The sequence below is a fragment of the Heterocephalus glaber genome, unplaced genomic scaffold, assembly GCF_053883595.1.
Source record: "Heterocephalus glaber isolate CG9 unplaced genomic scaffold, H.glaber_assembly_v1.0 deba00001497, whole genome shotgun sequence".
Lineage (NCBI taxonomy): Eukaryota > Metazoa > Chordata > Mammalia > Rodentia > Bathyergidae > Heterocephalus > Heterocephalus glaber.
The window spans coordinates 42,984,495-43,000,281 of record NW_028258320.1 but is presented as its reverse complement, the minus strand read 5'-3'; the positions used below and the strand labels follow the sequence as shown (position 1 = coordinate 43,000,281).

Genomic DNA, 15,787 nt, shown 5'->3' with positions numbered 1-15,787 from the left:
ATTTACTCTTTTTTTCTCACCAAAAATAATAAATATATAATTAATTCTTTTAGCACTGAAGGGACTGAGTCTTAGGCAAGGTGGGTTAAATATCTTGCAGAAAGTCCCACAGTAGGTCCCAGGCAGAGCTGAAGCTTAAACACTCACCCTCAGCTGAGGCTGTAACACCCCATGTTGTCCCTAATGCAGTGCTGGGTGCTTGGTCTTAGTGACATCTGCAAATGGCTGGCAGTCCACCCACAGTACTTCTGAAGCTCTGTTTCTCCTAGTAGAGTACTGCACCTCTTTCACTTCTAGGCTCTTTTTATTTCCTCCACCAAATTCAGCCCTGGGGGCCTGGGGCATTGACCCCTTTGGGGAGACTCTTTGGCCTCAGAGGCCTTTTTGGAGCTCTCAATGCCTTCCAGGTTACTACAGGGTGCTGGTCACTTGTCCCTTTCCTCAAGTGACATGCCATGGAGTGGGGAGCCACCTCCCAGGGAACTTCCATTGTAGAAAGCCTTTTCCTTGGCTTGATGTCATTTATTCTTCACAACACTAGGAGGTGTGGAAGGCAGGCATTATACCCATTTTGCAGATGAAGATATTGAGATTCAGATCAAGGGATTTGTAGGCAGGAAGAGGCAGGGAAGGAATAGAATCTGGATCTTAAGACTCATAGTGCCATGAATTTTCCTGTTGCTTGGAAAAATGCATGACTCATTTCCTTGTGCTTGACATCTTTCTTGCTTTAATTCCACCCTCTTTTCCTGTCCTAGGCTTCACTGAAAAACAATAATCCACAAACACTTTCAGCTCCCATCTCCCAGAAAACAGATCTCCCAGATCCTCACAAACAACCAGACTGCTCGCTAAAGAGCCCAGAGATCAAAGCCATTTGAAGGATGAATGACCCAGGAGAGTGAATTAAAACTGCTAGCAATGGTGAAAAATACCATTTAAAGAGATTATTAATTATGGGACAAGAGATGATTAACTACAGGACACCAGGATTTGAAGCCCAGAGTAAATTCAGCCAGTCATTTTTTGGCTAAAAGGGATAGGATCTAATTATCAAGATTTTGACTCCAAGCTTTGCTTTTGTTTTCAAAATTCTTTTATGTCACTATTTTATTTTCTCTTGATAATATCTCTTGGAGGTAGGATGGGCAGAGGATTGGCTTCTCTCAGTGCTGGTCTGATGGAAGCAGTTGCTGATTCTGGCTCTAACCTATCATGCAATAATGTCTCCCATGTTCTGGGCACTTCCATGCTTTCTTGTTGGATTCTTCTGCCACTCTGTCATGGGGACTTTTTCATCCTCCTTTTACAAGACACCCAGGCTTTGAGAGAACCTTGTGGTTCCATCTTCTCTGATAGGTTGGAAGTGGATTTGCTGAGTACCAGGGTTAATTCATTCTGTAGCAAATTATGTCACTGAATGTGCCAGTCAGAAGCTGCAGCAATTAAGGCCTGGAACCCAGAACACTTACATTCAAATCCTGCCTTTATTTCTTACCAACAATGACCCTGGGCAAGCTACTTACCTTTACTGAGCCTCAGTCTAGGTACTGTCTAGCAAGTTTTTTGAATGCCTGACAGGTTCTAATTTCTATATATGGAAGATATTCTTCCTAGGCATTAGATACATTTTTTAAAAATGAACAAGTCTAGTTGGCAAAGAAGGGAAGTAGCCCAAGGTCACAGCTGGTAAGGGTAGAAAAAGCCGTAGGTTGGCTGGCCCTCTCATCCTGAGGTGGCAGCTAAGAGCAAGGTTTGGACATGAAGTAGACTTGGCTCTTCCACTTACTAGCTCTGTGATCTTAGGCAAATCAATTAATATCACCTAATCTCAGTTTCGTCGTCCATAAAATGGACATACTATGGTAGTACTTCCCTTGTAAAGATTAGATGTGGGTGTGTTAAAAGTGGATGCTCACACACAAAATCAATAGCAATGCAGCCAATTCTGCTCTCCTTCCATCTGAGACCTGGTAATTGGCAATGGTGGGACACTACCACTGTCTGGGCTTGGCTTTTAGAAAGGAGCTTCTGTGTGAGCCTTTCAAAGTTACAAGCTTGGCTGCAGCTCTCTTGGAAAATTTGGGTTTGACTAGAGACCTTGTAGGCCTGAAAGGACATCTCAGAGGCCAGAGGTACAAAGGAAATAGAAAAGGAAGCAGGAACCCTGGTTGCCTTTGCCTGGACTGGGCAGTGCTGTCAGCAGCTGCTTCAGCAGTGCACAAAACAGCCTGTCTTTGCATTGCAGTCACCATCTGGCCCAAATGTTTTTTTCTCCCTGGAACCTGTTTGGCAACATCCTTCTGGAGTACTAGGGCAGCAGGAATTGGAAAGCATAAAGTCAGAGACATTCCTCTACAGAAGACTCCTGGATGGGCTCTCCCCGGTCCTGAGTCATGAGGGGTGAGAAGTCCCCTGCTGGCCCTTACCAGAGCCTTCACTGGGTCCTACTTATCATGAAGGTACCTAATCCTCGTGGCTGCCAGGCTGACTGCCAGGGAGGACAGTCACTGCCCACATGCCAGCTGCCCCAGGAGGCCTCTGGGGCCTGGAGCAGAGCTATGTGGAAGAGTTATTCCTCCAGGGCTGTCCCCAGCTCATGGGCACTTCCTGTAGTCACTGGAGCCCTGCCCTGGGACCACCCTTGACTACGCAGAAGGTGCTGCCCTGTTGCCATAATAAGGAATGATCTGACAACTTCTGTTTGATTAGTGTTTACTGTGTGCCAGGCCCAGTGCTGGGCACTTTGTATTCATGTTCTCATGTAATCATTAAAGCAACCTTTGACATAATACTTTTGCAAATGAATGAAATCCAATTCACTTAAATTACTAATAAAATTACTACCAGACTTCAGGGAGCCACTGTATGGTCTTGATCCTCCAATTTCAGGAAGTACTCTGTGCTTCTGTCTTCCAGGATTTGAATCCCAGGTCTACCACTTCCTAGTTGTGTAACTTCTGATAAGTTGCTGAACCTCTCAGTGTCCCAGTTTTCTCTGTTGTAACTGAGAGGATCATAATAGAATTTACCTCTTAGAGTTACTGTGAAAATTAAAAGAGATAACTCGTGGAAATTATTCGGAGCAGTGATTATTTTGGAGAACTTAATAAATGTTGCCCATGTGTGAAGTGACATTGAGGGTCTGTGAAGCTTTAGACAAGTAGTTGATGAATTTCGATTGTTCATTTCTGGGGAAAAAGGGAACTCAGAAAAATGTGGAAATATTTTTAAGTGGAGGTCAAGTCTAGCTGCATGGCTGAACCTAGAGATCTTATTGATTTACTTTGTCCATCAAAAAGTACAGTTACTGAGAAAAACTTTGCAAACAGCACCCCTAACTTTTCCTGGGGCCATTTCAGAAAGGCACAGCAATCTAACTATTCGAGGCTTGGGGTCACTTTCTAAGGCTCATGCACTGCTGGCATTGGGGGAAATTTAAAGATTACCTTGCCTGAATTCACCAATTTATACATGAGGACTCTGAGTGGGGTGGTTGAGCCTTATGCCTTATAGAGATAACAGCAAAAAATGGAGAATTCACTGATACAAAAGTCCAGCCAGAAGCGCTGGGCCATCAACTTCCTTTTCCCTGCAGGTTTATCCGGATTCGTTAGATGTTATATATTTGGAAGTGTTTAAAAGTGTGTTACAATAGTAGATGTTATTATTGCTACTACGGGCACCTGCTGTGATTGGTTGGATTAATCAGGTTCCTCCACAGAAACAACCAAGAGGGGTGAGGAGGTTAAGGAATTGGTTCACATGGTGGTAGAGACTGGCAGGTGCAAGGTTTGCAGTGCAGGGCCGAGGTTGGAATGGAAACTAAGGTAATAGTAGATGCTGCAGTCCTGAGTCTGAAATCTGTTGGGGAGGCCAATAGGCTGGAAACTCAGACAGGGTTTTGGGGCAGAACTTCTACTCTGAGAAACTTCAACTTTTGCCCCTGAGGCCTTCACTGTTTGGAAGAGGCCCACTTACATTTGGAAGATAAATCTATTTTTCTAACGTCAACTGACCGTAAAACACTAGTCCCATTTACATCTCAGGGCTGACAACTTGGCACAGGTGTAGTAGGCTAGTCTTAGGATCCTGAAGCCTTGCAAGTCTTTTCAACAAGGGTTTGGCACACTGTCTGGTAGGTGACCAACAAAGGAAATAGTTCTGTGAAGAGGGAGGTGGCTGTTCAGTCCTGGGGAATGGGAACTTTGTTGGGAGGCTGGCCTTTGGCTTAACCATTGCAGTGGTGACCCTCACAAAACTGAGGGAGAGGCAGGCTAGCTAATCAGAAACAGGAAACATTAAGAATAATGTCTTCAGTCCAAAGTGTTCTGCATTTGAGTCAGTTGTTTTGTTCTAGGCTGAGAGTATTTAATTCTTTTCCATAGGAAGGAACACTCACCTTAATAAGTGAGGTGGCAACAGGGAGTAGGAGGTAGGTAATGTAGAGGAGGGAGAGGGAATTTCCTGCAATTTATTCGGGTATTTAGTACCTGAAACTTTGCTCTTAAAAAAAAAGGTAGACTCAAATAATTGAATGATATAAATATTTAACTCTGATTGCTGATAAAAAAAGAATTTATCTCCTGTTTTTTTTGGCTGACATGTTTATGTGTGAGAACAGGATTTCAATAAAATATAATGTATTCACATTTTTTATACAAATCAGAAACCCCCTCCTTAGAAGACAGTGAGCTAGGTTTCTCCAGAAGGGCAGGAGTTAATGCCAGATACTTCCTTTTCCCATATTATTCAAAGAAATAAGAGAGTGCAAGGGTTAGATGTAAGGGCCTGGAATCAGAGTAGATTGCTTAAAGGTCTTCTTCCTAGCTCTGTGATCTTGGAGCAGTTACCTAACCATTCTGGACTCACTTTTTTTATTTGCAAACTGGACATAACAGAAGTACCTGCCTCATAGTCTAGCTAGAAGGCTTACCAATGCCTGGCTTTCTGGGAGAGCCCCTTAAAGCCACCACCCTAAACATCAGAATCATGTAGTTGGTGCTGGGAGCTGCAGGAATGTGCACTTGAATTGCTCTACCTGGTCTGTGGCCAACCGGTTTTTGCTCGGACTCAGCTGCTCCCCTTTGTTTTTAACACACAACTGAATCATTCATTGGAAGATCTGTGGAGCAACTTGTTTTTTCTCATTGGATTATAAACTTAAATCCAGTTTCTATCAGTTCTTGGCCTTTTGGCTAAGATCAAGTGTAAATCCAGTTTCTAATATCCTCTTCTCTTAAGTAGCCTTATATCTGCCATATGAAGCTTACCCTGGTATTCAAGGATTCCCAGTCTGACCATAACCTTCCCACACAGCCCTTTGTTCACGGCAGTTGGCCTCTGCAGAGTTTCAGACACGGCTGGATCTCCCCTGCTCCATGGCTGATCCACCCACCTCTACCTTTTCTTCTCAACTTCACATTTGCAATTCCTCCTGGTCATTCAATCCCCAGCTCTGCCTCTGCTCCCTGTGTGAGCCCTTCATGGTACCAAGGCTTGAAGTCACCTATATTTCCTCTGAGTTTGCGTTTTCATTTGTATCCCTGTGAGGCCAACTGAAATCCTTTCTCTTTCAGTCATACATCTGACTCCCGAAGACAGGAACCATGCCAAGGATATTTTTGTATCTCTCACAATGTCCAGCTCAATGCCTGTCCAACAGTATTTTAAAAATATCTGTTGTGTGGGAAACGGAAGAAGTTGATTAATGCTTGTGGAAGAACTCACTTAGTAGACCATTTCTATGGGCTCAGTTGTAAGGTCCGTTGGCCTGAGCTGGGCACTCATTATCCCCATTTTTTCCCCCTCTTACAGGCAAAAAACATAGAAAGGAAAGCCAGTTGGACTATGTGATGCCCACTCAAGTGGAAAAGTTAATGCTTAGTGGAGTAAGGGCCATGACTCATGGCCTTGCTATGCTGTGGTCTTGGAAGAATGAGGTGGCTATTCCCACAGCTGGCTCTGAGCTGGGAGCAAAAGCAATGTGACTTTTGGCCAAACAAAACCCACTACCTCCTACATTCCACAGCAACAGAGGGGAAGAAAGGCTGAGGTGTGGTTCAAAGTATGGCCCGCCAAGTAAGACTGCCTGGCTTCAAAGCCTCTTCCTGCCACTTTTTGACTAGGTGACTTTAAATACATTACTCCTCAGCTTCCTTAAATGTGAAAGGGGGATAACATCAGAAATACATACTGTTTCTAAGGTTATAAGATAATGCTTGCACACATACCAGCACTCAAAGACTGGCTTTTATTTTGGTAAACATTTGGGGACAGAGACCCAAGAGAGCCCCTGCTCTTAGGACTTTTCTCCAGAGAAACCTGAAGCACTGGCTGGACTGGATTGACCCTTGGCTCCTTTAGGCAGGTGGACCATCCAGGCTCAGACAGAGGCAAAAGACAATGGGTCTTCAGAAAAGGTGGGCCAGGAGTAAAAAGTGGGCTGATCCTAAATAGTGTTCCTCTCCCAATTCCTTTGTCCAAGGCCTCCGGGAGAGAGTTCAGCTTCACTTTTACTGTGTTTGGGTTTTAACAAACTTGGAGGCAGCGTAGGTTTTAGAGTGAAAATGCCAGGTTTCTATTGGGGCTCTATTGCCACATGCGAACTCAGACACATTTCACATCTCTGAATCTTGGTATTCTTATCTATAAGATGGTACACCAGTACCTCAAAGCACCTCAAGGTACACCTCAGAGATGCAGCACCTTCAGCAGAAAGCTGGCGACACAGAGGCCCTGGGTGACCCGGGTAAGAGATGGGCAGAGCATTATGGCACTTCTATGATTTTGAATCCCATCTCTTAACTTCTTGTAAACCCAGGGATGGGGAAAATGCTGTAGGCCAACAAGTGCCATTCTGTTGGGAAAAATCCTGATTCTGGTGGTCCCCACTGTAGGCTCATAAATGGGGAAACGTGGGCACATAATATAGGCTCTCAGGTAATGTTCTTTGAAAGAGTAAATGAATTTTACATGCTCTTTATCTCTAATTGATTGAATCTCTTATTTTTTTATTTGCAGATGAGAAAAAGAAAACAAAGAAAGTTGATAATGAACTCAATCCTGTCTGGAATGAGGTGACTTCATTGTTTTTTCAACTTTATTTTTATTTATTTATTTTTGGTTTTTTGAGGTAGAGTCTCCCTTTGTAGTTCAGGCTGGCCCTGAACTCACCATGTAGCCCAGGCTGGCCTCAAACTCGTAGGGATCCTCCTGCCTCAACCTCCCAAGTGCTGGGATTACAGGCGTGGATTAGCACACCCGTTCAACTTTATTTTTATTAGATAAGCTGTCTGACTGTCTGCCTGTTGGGTGGGAGGTTAACGCTTCTCTTTGGAAAGGGGATTTCTGTATTTCACCTCCATCCCCTCCATCTCATTATTCCACTAAGAGAACAGAACAGATCAAGGAGAGAAACACTCAAATGACCATCTCCAGGGCTGGGGATTTAGCTCAGTGATGCCGCCGCCTGCCTTGCAAGAGCAAGGTCCTGAGTTCGATCCCCAGTACCAAAAAAAAAAAAAAAGACCATCTCCAGTAGTGCAGCAGTGTGGTGAGTGGAGCCAGGACAATACGGAGGAAGACTGAGACCTGGACAAGCTCAGTCCCAGCTCACTGTGTGACCTTGGTCCACGACTATGGCATATCTAGGGAATATCTGTAGAGTAGGAGGAAGGATCAGATCATCTTCAGAGTCTCAAAAGGGAAGCTCCACAATTAAGAACATATCTGGGGCTGGAGAAGGTGCTCAGCGGTATCGAACTTTCCCAGCATGTGTGAGGCCCTGGGTTCAACCTGTAGTAAGGGGGAAAACCCCCACAAAACAAAACAACAAAAGAAAAAAATCCAAACTGCATACTATTAAATGTGATTAATTAAGAACATATTACATGATGCTTCTAGTTAAGTAATGATTTTTTTTGTTTTTTATATTGATAAAAGTGATGTATACTTAACATAGAAATTTTGAAAACTTTAGGTAAGTACTATCAAAGCAGTTTTGATCCCATTCACTAGACACAACTACTATGTATCGGTGAATGTTTATCAAATAAATAATAAAATATGATGTCTGAAATACACACTAGCATAAAATAGCAAATACAATTTCCTATCCTACTTTTTCTTATGACTGTATCTTGAGCATATAATTCAATTGAAAAGTATTTTTAATGATTGTGTAATATTCTATTGAAAGAATGTGATGTAACTTACCTCCCCCAACTGTTGATTTATATTTACAAGTTCTGTGTTTAATATTTTCATAGATAGATAAGTGAAAAATTGTTTTTGTATTAAATTCTTTTATTGGTACATTGTAGGTATACAACACAATTACATTTCTCATTGGGAATTGTACCTTTATATAATGCATCTTGGTTCTTATTTTTTCCCCATTCCTAGCCCTCCCTTCATGCCCTCCACCCTTCCCTATTTACAAAGACTTTATTTCCATTTTTTCCACTTCTCATCATTTTTTCCTTTCCCTTCTTTCCTTTCCCCTGCCCCTCCCACTTCCCCTACCCCTTTGGACCTATTCTTCCTATTTTACATTATCGATTATTCATTCTAATCATTGGTACATTTTAGGTATACAATATAATGACATTCATCATTGGAAATTGGCACCTTTACATAGTCTCTCTTGGTTCTTAATTTTCACCCTTGCCCAGCCCTCCCTTCAACCCCTCCATTCCTCCCTATTTACAAAGATTTTGTTCCTATTTTTCCATTTTCTCATATTAATCCCATTCCCTTCTATCCTTTCCCCTAGCCCTCCCACTTCCTTCCCCTTTGCCCCTTTTCTTCCTATTTCACATTACCTATTCTACATTTAGTCCTTATTTACACTTTCAGTTTCTCACACCAGAGAAACTATTCGGTATTTACACATGTGTGTCCTATTTATTTCGATAAGTGAAAATTTTAATTCTTCCCATTAAATAGGATTGTCATACTCTGACTAATTATTTAAAAGTTGATGATCTGTCCCATTGTTTATTTCAAAAGCTGGTCAAACCTTTGTAGACAGGGCAGTAATTAATATCTTTGTTGTTTTCACTGAGTCATCAGGCTGTGAAGACTTCCCTTCTACTCACTGCAAATCCTTTCATCTCTCAAATTGTTGCAAATCTCTGTAAGATAAGGGCTGAATCTTAGCTTTGAATGAGATTGAATGAAGTGAAGATAAAAAGCTTCTTATTCCCTCTGAAAAGCCCTGCTGGTCTCATGTAGGTCATGAGGGAAATTCACTTTTTTATCATTTCACTGGAACCCAGAGCAGCCAGATGGAGCCCAACAGCATGAGAATAGGAGGTCTGACTGATTGATCACCATGGATTCATAGCACCTGACAGAGTTCCAAGAAGAAAACAAAGAAAAGTACATTTATTCTGCATGTTTTTATAACTCCAGGTTTTGAGTCATTTTGACATGTTTTTTCTATTTGGCAGTGAGACGTGCTCTCATGTGAGCTGGCATGTCTTCTTCAGGGCTTCGTATTCCATTTTGTTTCCAGTATGGTTTGTTTCTCTCATTTCAAATGTACTTATCCCAACTGTCATCTTATAGTTGAGTCCAAACCTGAATGAAATATCAACCCCAAATGCACTGGGATTGGTGAATGTGTTCTTAAATGAAGGAGCCTCAAAACATTTCTTGATTTATTTATTATCCAATCAGTCTAAGGCATCAGTGCTGTGATTTTTTTCATTTATCATTAGAAAGCAATTTATTGCATTAAAATGAGAACCTCAAAAAAGTCAGTTGAGTATAACATTGACCACAGAGAAACTTGCTCCACTGTGAACTGATACATTTTAGAAAAATAGTAGGTTGATGCATTTTAGAAAATGTTTCCTTAGATTATTCATCTTCTTTGATTGATCGTAATGTGATTAAGAAGGGCAGACAATTTTAAAATACCCATTGAAGAAAGCATTCTCACAGATATACTTCATTTTATTCTTGCAACACATAAGGTGGGTGTTAAGTCAATTTCTCTGTGAGTCAGAGGTTTGGTGACCTATCTGAAGCCACTGAACCCAGAAAATGGGAAGGCAGGCATTGTTCACATGTTCTCTGAGCCTGAGTCTGGTTTGCTATCTCACAATCCTCAGTTGCCTCCAGGTTTAGAATTTAATACTTTCTGACTAACTATAGAATTGAGTAATTCAAAGATTGTTGTTGGTGAAAATAATGTCCCAACATGCAGTATTGGTGCATCTTACTTATATTTCTGAATCCATTTAACAGCGTGTCTATTTTCATAACTTTTGTGTGAACAGATTTTGGAGTTTGACTTGAGGGGTATACCACTGGACTTCTCATCCTCCCTTGAAATCATTGTGAAAGATTTTGAGACAATTGGACAAAATAAGTAAGTTACTTTCAGTGGTTTTTCTTATTTTACATATTATCTTACTATGTTTATCTAATTAAAGAACACATCTATAATAACATAATACTTTGAATATAATAGTGCTTTAATTCTATGACCCTACCGCCTTATGTACCAATATCAGATGTAGCTAATCACTTAACAGCACTTCTTTCCAATAACTGTAGTATGCCAAAGCAGCTGAAAACCCCAAACCACTACTAGTCTATCTGACAACTTCTTTGTTAACTGCATAGTCACTTCTTGGCTCTAGTGGTTTATCTGAACTGTAGCTATAGTAGATAGAACCAGTATCTTTCTTCTGATTATGTATGGCCCGTGTACATCTCATTAAAGTTCACCTTCCATCTCCAATTTCATTTTAATGTCTCGTTCGCCTTTTAAACCCTCTGGACCTAAATCATTTTACTGCTTCTTCCAGTTTCAAAAGGGCCCGTTCATAATGGTATCCATGCTGACATGAGGATTATACTCTGGGTAAAACCTGGGGGGCTTCATACAGATTTCCATGAGACAGGATAACCTCAGTAAATTCATCCCAGTGGTCTTGTAGACTCAAAACCCATTCTTGGGTTACCAGTTAAACTAACTAAGCTCCCAATAGACTAAAGCTTAAAACAAAAATTCCTACTTGCTATTTTCCACTAGAAAACAATTGCCTGGTGAGCATTCTTACTTTTAGATCCATGAAATTTCCTTCAAGTCATGCCATATGGGAGACCGGATTACTCTGGGTTCTTGATTGTAAGATATTATTGTTCATAAAATGTGCTATTAAATTAATAACACTGAGGAGGAAAAAGAAGCCCACATCAATTATAAAAAGCATCTCAGTTTTTTAGTAATTGTTAGTACGTTTAAAAATGGATGTCTTAATTGGTACAATAAGAAAGCTGAAATGAGATCAGTAAATGAGGATGAATTTGTTAAGGTAGGGTGACCATATACCCTGATTTGCTTGGGACAGTCCTAGCATAATGATTAAATAGTGTTCCCAGGTACTGTACTAGCACAATAATTAATAATCATTAATGACTTGGTCAATCCAATCACTGGAGTCTTCTGCTTACCAGTGTCAGAGTCAGTCTGGACAGACATCTACCCCCTAAACTGTGCTTTGATAGGTATTATGGTCCCTTTTTCCATGCTCTGTTGCTAACCAGTATCCCTTGTAGCCGAAGCAGTTTTTTTTTAAACTATATAAATATAATCTAGAAAGTTCTAGTCTCACTCAGCCTCAACCAAACCAGCCTTTTAGGATTACATTGCACATCTCAGCCTTCAGCCATTATATGATTATTTCTCTTTCACCCTAACTCCCAGAAGATGATTTTATTTCCTGTGTTTCAAAGTTCTGTAAAAGTGGGTGGTAGAGCCTCACAGTAGCCTTTGATTGTCACTAATAATAGTCCTTTTTGTACTTTGCTTTCCTCTTTCTGCACATGAAAGCCCTGTTGATATTCTAGACCAGCTCTCTCCAATACAAATATATTACAAAGTACATATGCAACTTAAATTTTTCTAGTAGCCACATTAGCAAAGTAAAAAGAAACAAGTAAACTGAATCTTAATATTTTTAATCCATTATTTTCAAAATTTTATTTCAGCATGTAATCAATATATTTAAATCATCAAGATAATTTACATGCATCTTTTCAAGTCTTTGAAATCTGTAATGTATTCTACACTCACAGCACATCTCAATTCAGGCACACCACATTTCAAGCATTCCATACATGCATTTCTGAAGACAGCTGATGTGCAGTCTATTTGAACATAGTCATTTTTCTTTCTAATTCTGAACAAAGAGAATATAATAGATCCTGTTACAGAAGGTCTTTCTAAAGTCTGAGCCTCCATGCATCTTGCTGAGATATATTACAGTTGGTGTTTTGATGACTGCTAGATATAAAACCCAAATGAGCTTGTGGTCGCTATGGTAGTATGATGACAGGAGACTATATAAGCATAATAGAAGGAAAGTAAAATCTAGGCAAAATATGAAGCTGGTCTTTATCACTCTTTTGATCTTTCCCTTCCCTCCCCATCTTCCACTGACTTTTCCAAGGCACCCAGGGCCCTGTGTCCCAGGGCTTCTATTTGGATACCAGCTGGACCTGCACTCTGCTAATTCTCTCTCCTAATAAAATTTACCTGGCCTGCAGCTCAGTCCTCCAAGGTCATGATTTGTGGTGCTTCCTGAGAAACTAACCTGAGTAAAGGCGTACTGCTGATAACAGTTTACTGAGTGAGTGATCTTCTCAGAAACCCTAACGTGGGCACTGGGGCCAGTGACTTACCTGAAGGAATGAGCAAAATAGGACTTCTCTCAGCCTCTTCATTTTTGATGAAGAGATTACTAATCTGCCCTGTAGATTTCTCTGCAGTGTAATTTATTGTCTTGTAGCTCGCCTGGAGTCAACTCTATCATGAGCAATCATTACAATAATGTCCCTGCATTGCTTCTGTCCTTACTGTACTAAGATGCATGTTTCCCCATCATCAGTAGGGAATCATACCTTTGGACTTCGTTTCCATCAACTGCACAATAGTTGGTCAAACTACCTGTACATTTTAGGGAGAAAAATCTGGGGATAAGCTCTTTATTTGAGCAAAATATGTGTATATTTGGGCCTCAGATTTTCTACTTAACTTTTTCCCTAGAGATCTGGGTTGGGGGATCTGCTGGCTTCGGGGTGTGGGGCTGCTTCCATCACCTGGAAGAGCAGGGAGGATTTTTCTAAGGGTTGAGGAATGTCTTGCTGGATGACTTGCCTGTTGTCATGGAGACTGGAGGTGCAAAAGTTGCTCTCTCCTCCTCTGCTGCCCAGGCCTATCAGCAAACAGCGGCAGGCGGTCCTTCTGCGCAGCAGCTTTTCTCTTCCTACCTGGGAGTGATCTGGGTTGCTCGCAGCCTTTCCCCTCTTCGTCTTCATCCAGTCAGTCATCCAGAGTAAATGAGGGGGATAGAAAACCAGAGCAGCCTCTTGGTCATGTGACACACGCGAAATGGTATTTTTAGCTGAAATGTCAGTGTGGAAGAATTTTCTCAATGGCAGTGGCTGTCACGCGGGACCTAGTGTGGGCAGGGGCTTTGCTCGTCCCTTTGCCTTCCATATTCCACTTTATCCTCACAGACACTGGGTGAAGCGGGCCTCTTTTTCCTCGGAGAGGTTTAAAAATCTGTTCACAGTCATGCAGCAGGCACGTATCCTATTCAGTAATTTGTGTCCAGCCCTGCACTCTTTCACCGTGATCTTGAGAGGTGGAGAGAAGACTTGAAATTCGGAGAGGTTGAGGCTGGGACCGTGACAGCTGAGCACCCTGACCATGCTGTCCTCCACTGGAGTTCCTAAGGAAGAACCGCCTTCAGAAGCCTGGATGTGTAGGAAATAGGGGTATTCGCCAGTTTTCATATTTGTATGTGCACACGTGCACAGCAAACAAGCCTGAGGAAGAAAAGCGATACCAAGTAGGACTTCTGCATCTGCTGCTCGCTCTGCATGTGTGTCTCTGTATGCTTTGTCTTCAACTGCGGTAGATGTAAAATCTTGTATTGGGCCGCAGCATCTCTGATCGCCCAAACATAGCAGCTTCTCCCAGCCACTCTCGCTCACTGCCGTGTTTGGTTTCTTCAGAGCCGCTCTGGTTACAAAGCTCTAATAAGTGTAAGAGTGGTGGACAGGGTCCACGAGCACAGGTAGATGTTAGGGCTGAGCCTAAGCACTTGACATGTGTGTTGCTCTGCTATGTGTAGCTCCATGTTCACGACCATTGGTACTTATCCATCTGCCCTCCTTCCGAATCTGTCTTGTTCCGTGCTGCAACACCGACACTGAGCACACTGCCTGGCACATAGGCCTTCTCAATAAATGTTTGCTAAATGAATAAGTGAACAAGTGAGTGTGTGATGTTACCACATGAATGACATTTAACATTTGCTGATCACCGTGTGGCTGTCATATTAACCTACTAATAATGGGCCATTTATATGGACTCTGTCCCACCTCAGCTGTCTGGAATATTTCTTTGATTCCAGCTTGGTGGGCCAGGGATTTAGCTCAGTGGTTCTGCTGCCTGCCTCGAAAGCACAAGGTCCCGAGTTTGATCCCCGCTACTAAAAAAAGAGAAACCAATAGTGTGATTCCAGCCTGGACTTCAACTGCAAAAGGCTCAGGACATAAAGGGCTGGGGATACAAGAGAAACAATGCTTCTCACAAAGCTCATGCCCTTTCACAGACAGAGACATGGAACTTAAGACTGAGCACCCAGCGAGGAAGTGGAGCACAGTGGCTAAAGGGGTGATTCTGCAGCCAGACAAGGCTGCCTGGAGACTCGGTCTGCTGGTTACTGATGAGCGTCAGCTGAGTTCCTGCAGACTCTCTGCCTAGAGAGGGTCGTAGGCAGATCCTGCTTGTCTCCCAGCATTGGAGAGATGTGGGTGGGGAGACACCCAAGGACCAAGGTGGCTCTTGGACCACGAGGAGAGAGCTACAGAGTTGTGGAAGGGAGAGAAAGAAAGAAAGGGACAGAGACATAGGCCCAGAGACAGAAAGAGACTCAGAAAGTCAGAGACAGAAGGACAGAGTCAGAGAGAGAACATCCAGGGATTTGTAGAGTTCCCTTGCCTCTTTTTTTTTTTTTTTTTTTTTTTGAGACAGGTTCTCACTATGGCCTTGAACTCACTATGTAGCTCAGGCTGGCCCCAAATTTGTGGCAATCCTCCTGCCTCAGCCTCCCAAATGCTGGGATTACAGGTGTGCCACCACCCCTGGCTTCCCTTGACTCTTTAGCTGAGTGTGATTTGATGAGGGGGAGAGAACTTCTGGAAGGAGGCAGACAGCACAGTCTTTAGCACTCACATGAGGCTGCGAATAGTTTATGTTCCCTCCAGCCCAAGTGGAAAAACCTTGTAATTCACAGAGAAGGCTCTTACCTCAGTAATGTGAGGAAACTCAATAAAAACTGACCCAGAAATGGTATAAATGGTATTATTAGTAGATGTGGACAGTAAAATAGGTATTATAGTTATATCTGTAGCATCAAGAAGGTAGAGGGGGGCTGGGGATTTAGCTCAGTGGTTCCGGCGCCTGCCTCAAAAGCACAAGGTCCCGAGTTCAATCCCCGGTACCAAAAAAACAAAAGGTAGAGGAGTGCTGGAACATGTTAAGTAGAGTCATGGATGATATAAAAAAAGATCTAAATTGAACTGCTAGAGATGAAAATTACAATGTCTGAGGTAGAATGACCATAATTATCTCTCTAAGATCTTGCAATTCTAGTATTCTTTCCTGTCCGTGTTTGCACATCTACATGCGAAATCACCATCATGCACCCCACACAAATGCCAAGCAAGGTTAGCAACAGCATCTCATATACATCTC

At 42.2% G+C, this 15,787-nt stretch overlaps 1 protein-coding gene across 3 annotated transcripts in view; it reads left to right on the top strand.

Annotated features, from left to right (window-relative positions):
- The window catches only part of Myof (myoferlin), a 142,020-nt gene that overhangs the window by 10,472 nt on the left and 115,761 nt on the right, over positions 1-15,787 (top strand). For all 3 annotated transcript variants that reach the window (XR_015440363.1, XM_004838518.4, XM_004838519.4), the window contains exons 2-3: positions 7,024-7,079; positions 10,290-10,381. Coding sequence is in view for 2 of the 3 variants with exons in the window: in XM_004838518.4 (XP_004838575.1) it covers positions 7,024-7,079; positions 10,290-10,381 (148 nt within the window). In the remaining variant the exon portion in view is untranslated. The remainder of the gene's footprint in view (positions 1-7,023; positions 7,080-10,289; positions 10,382-15,787) is intronic.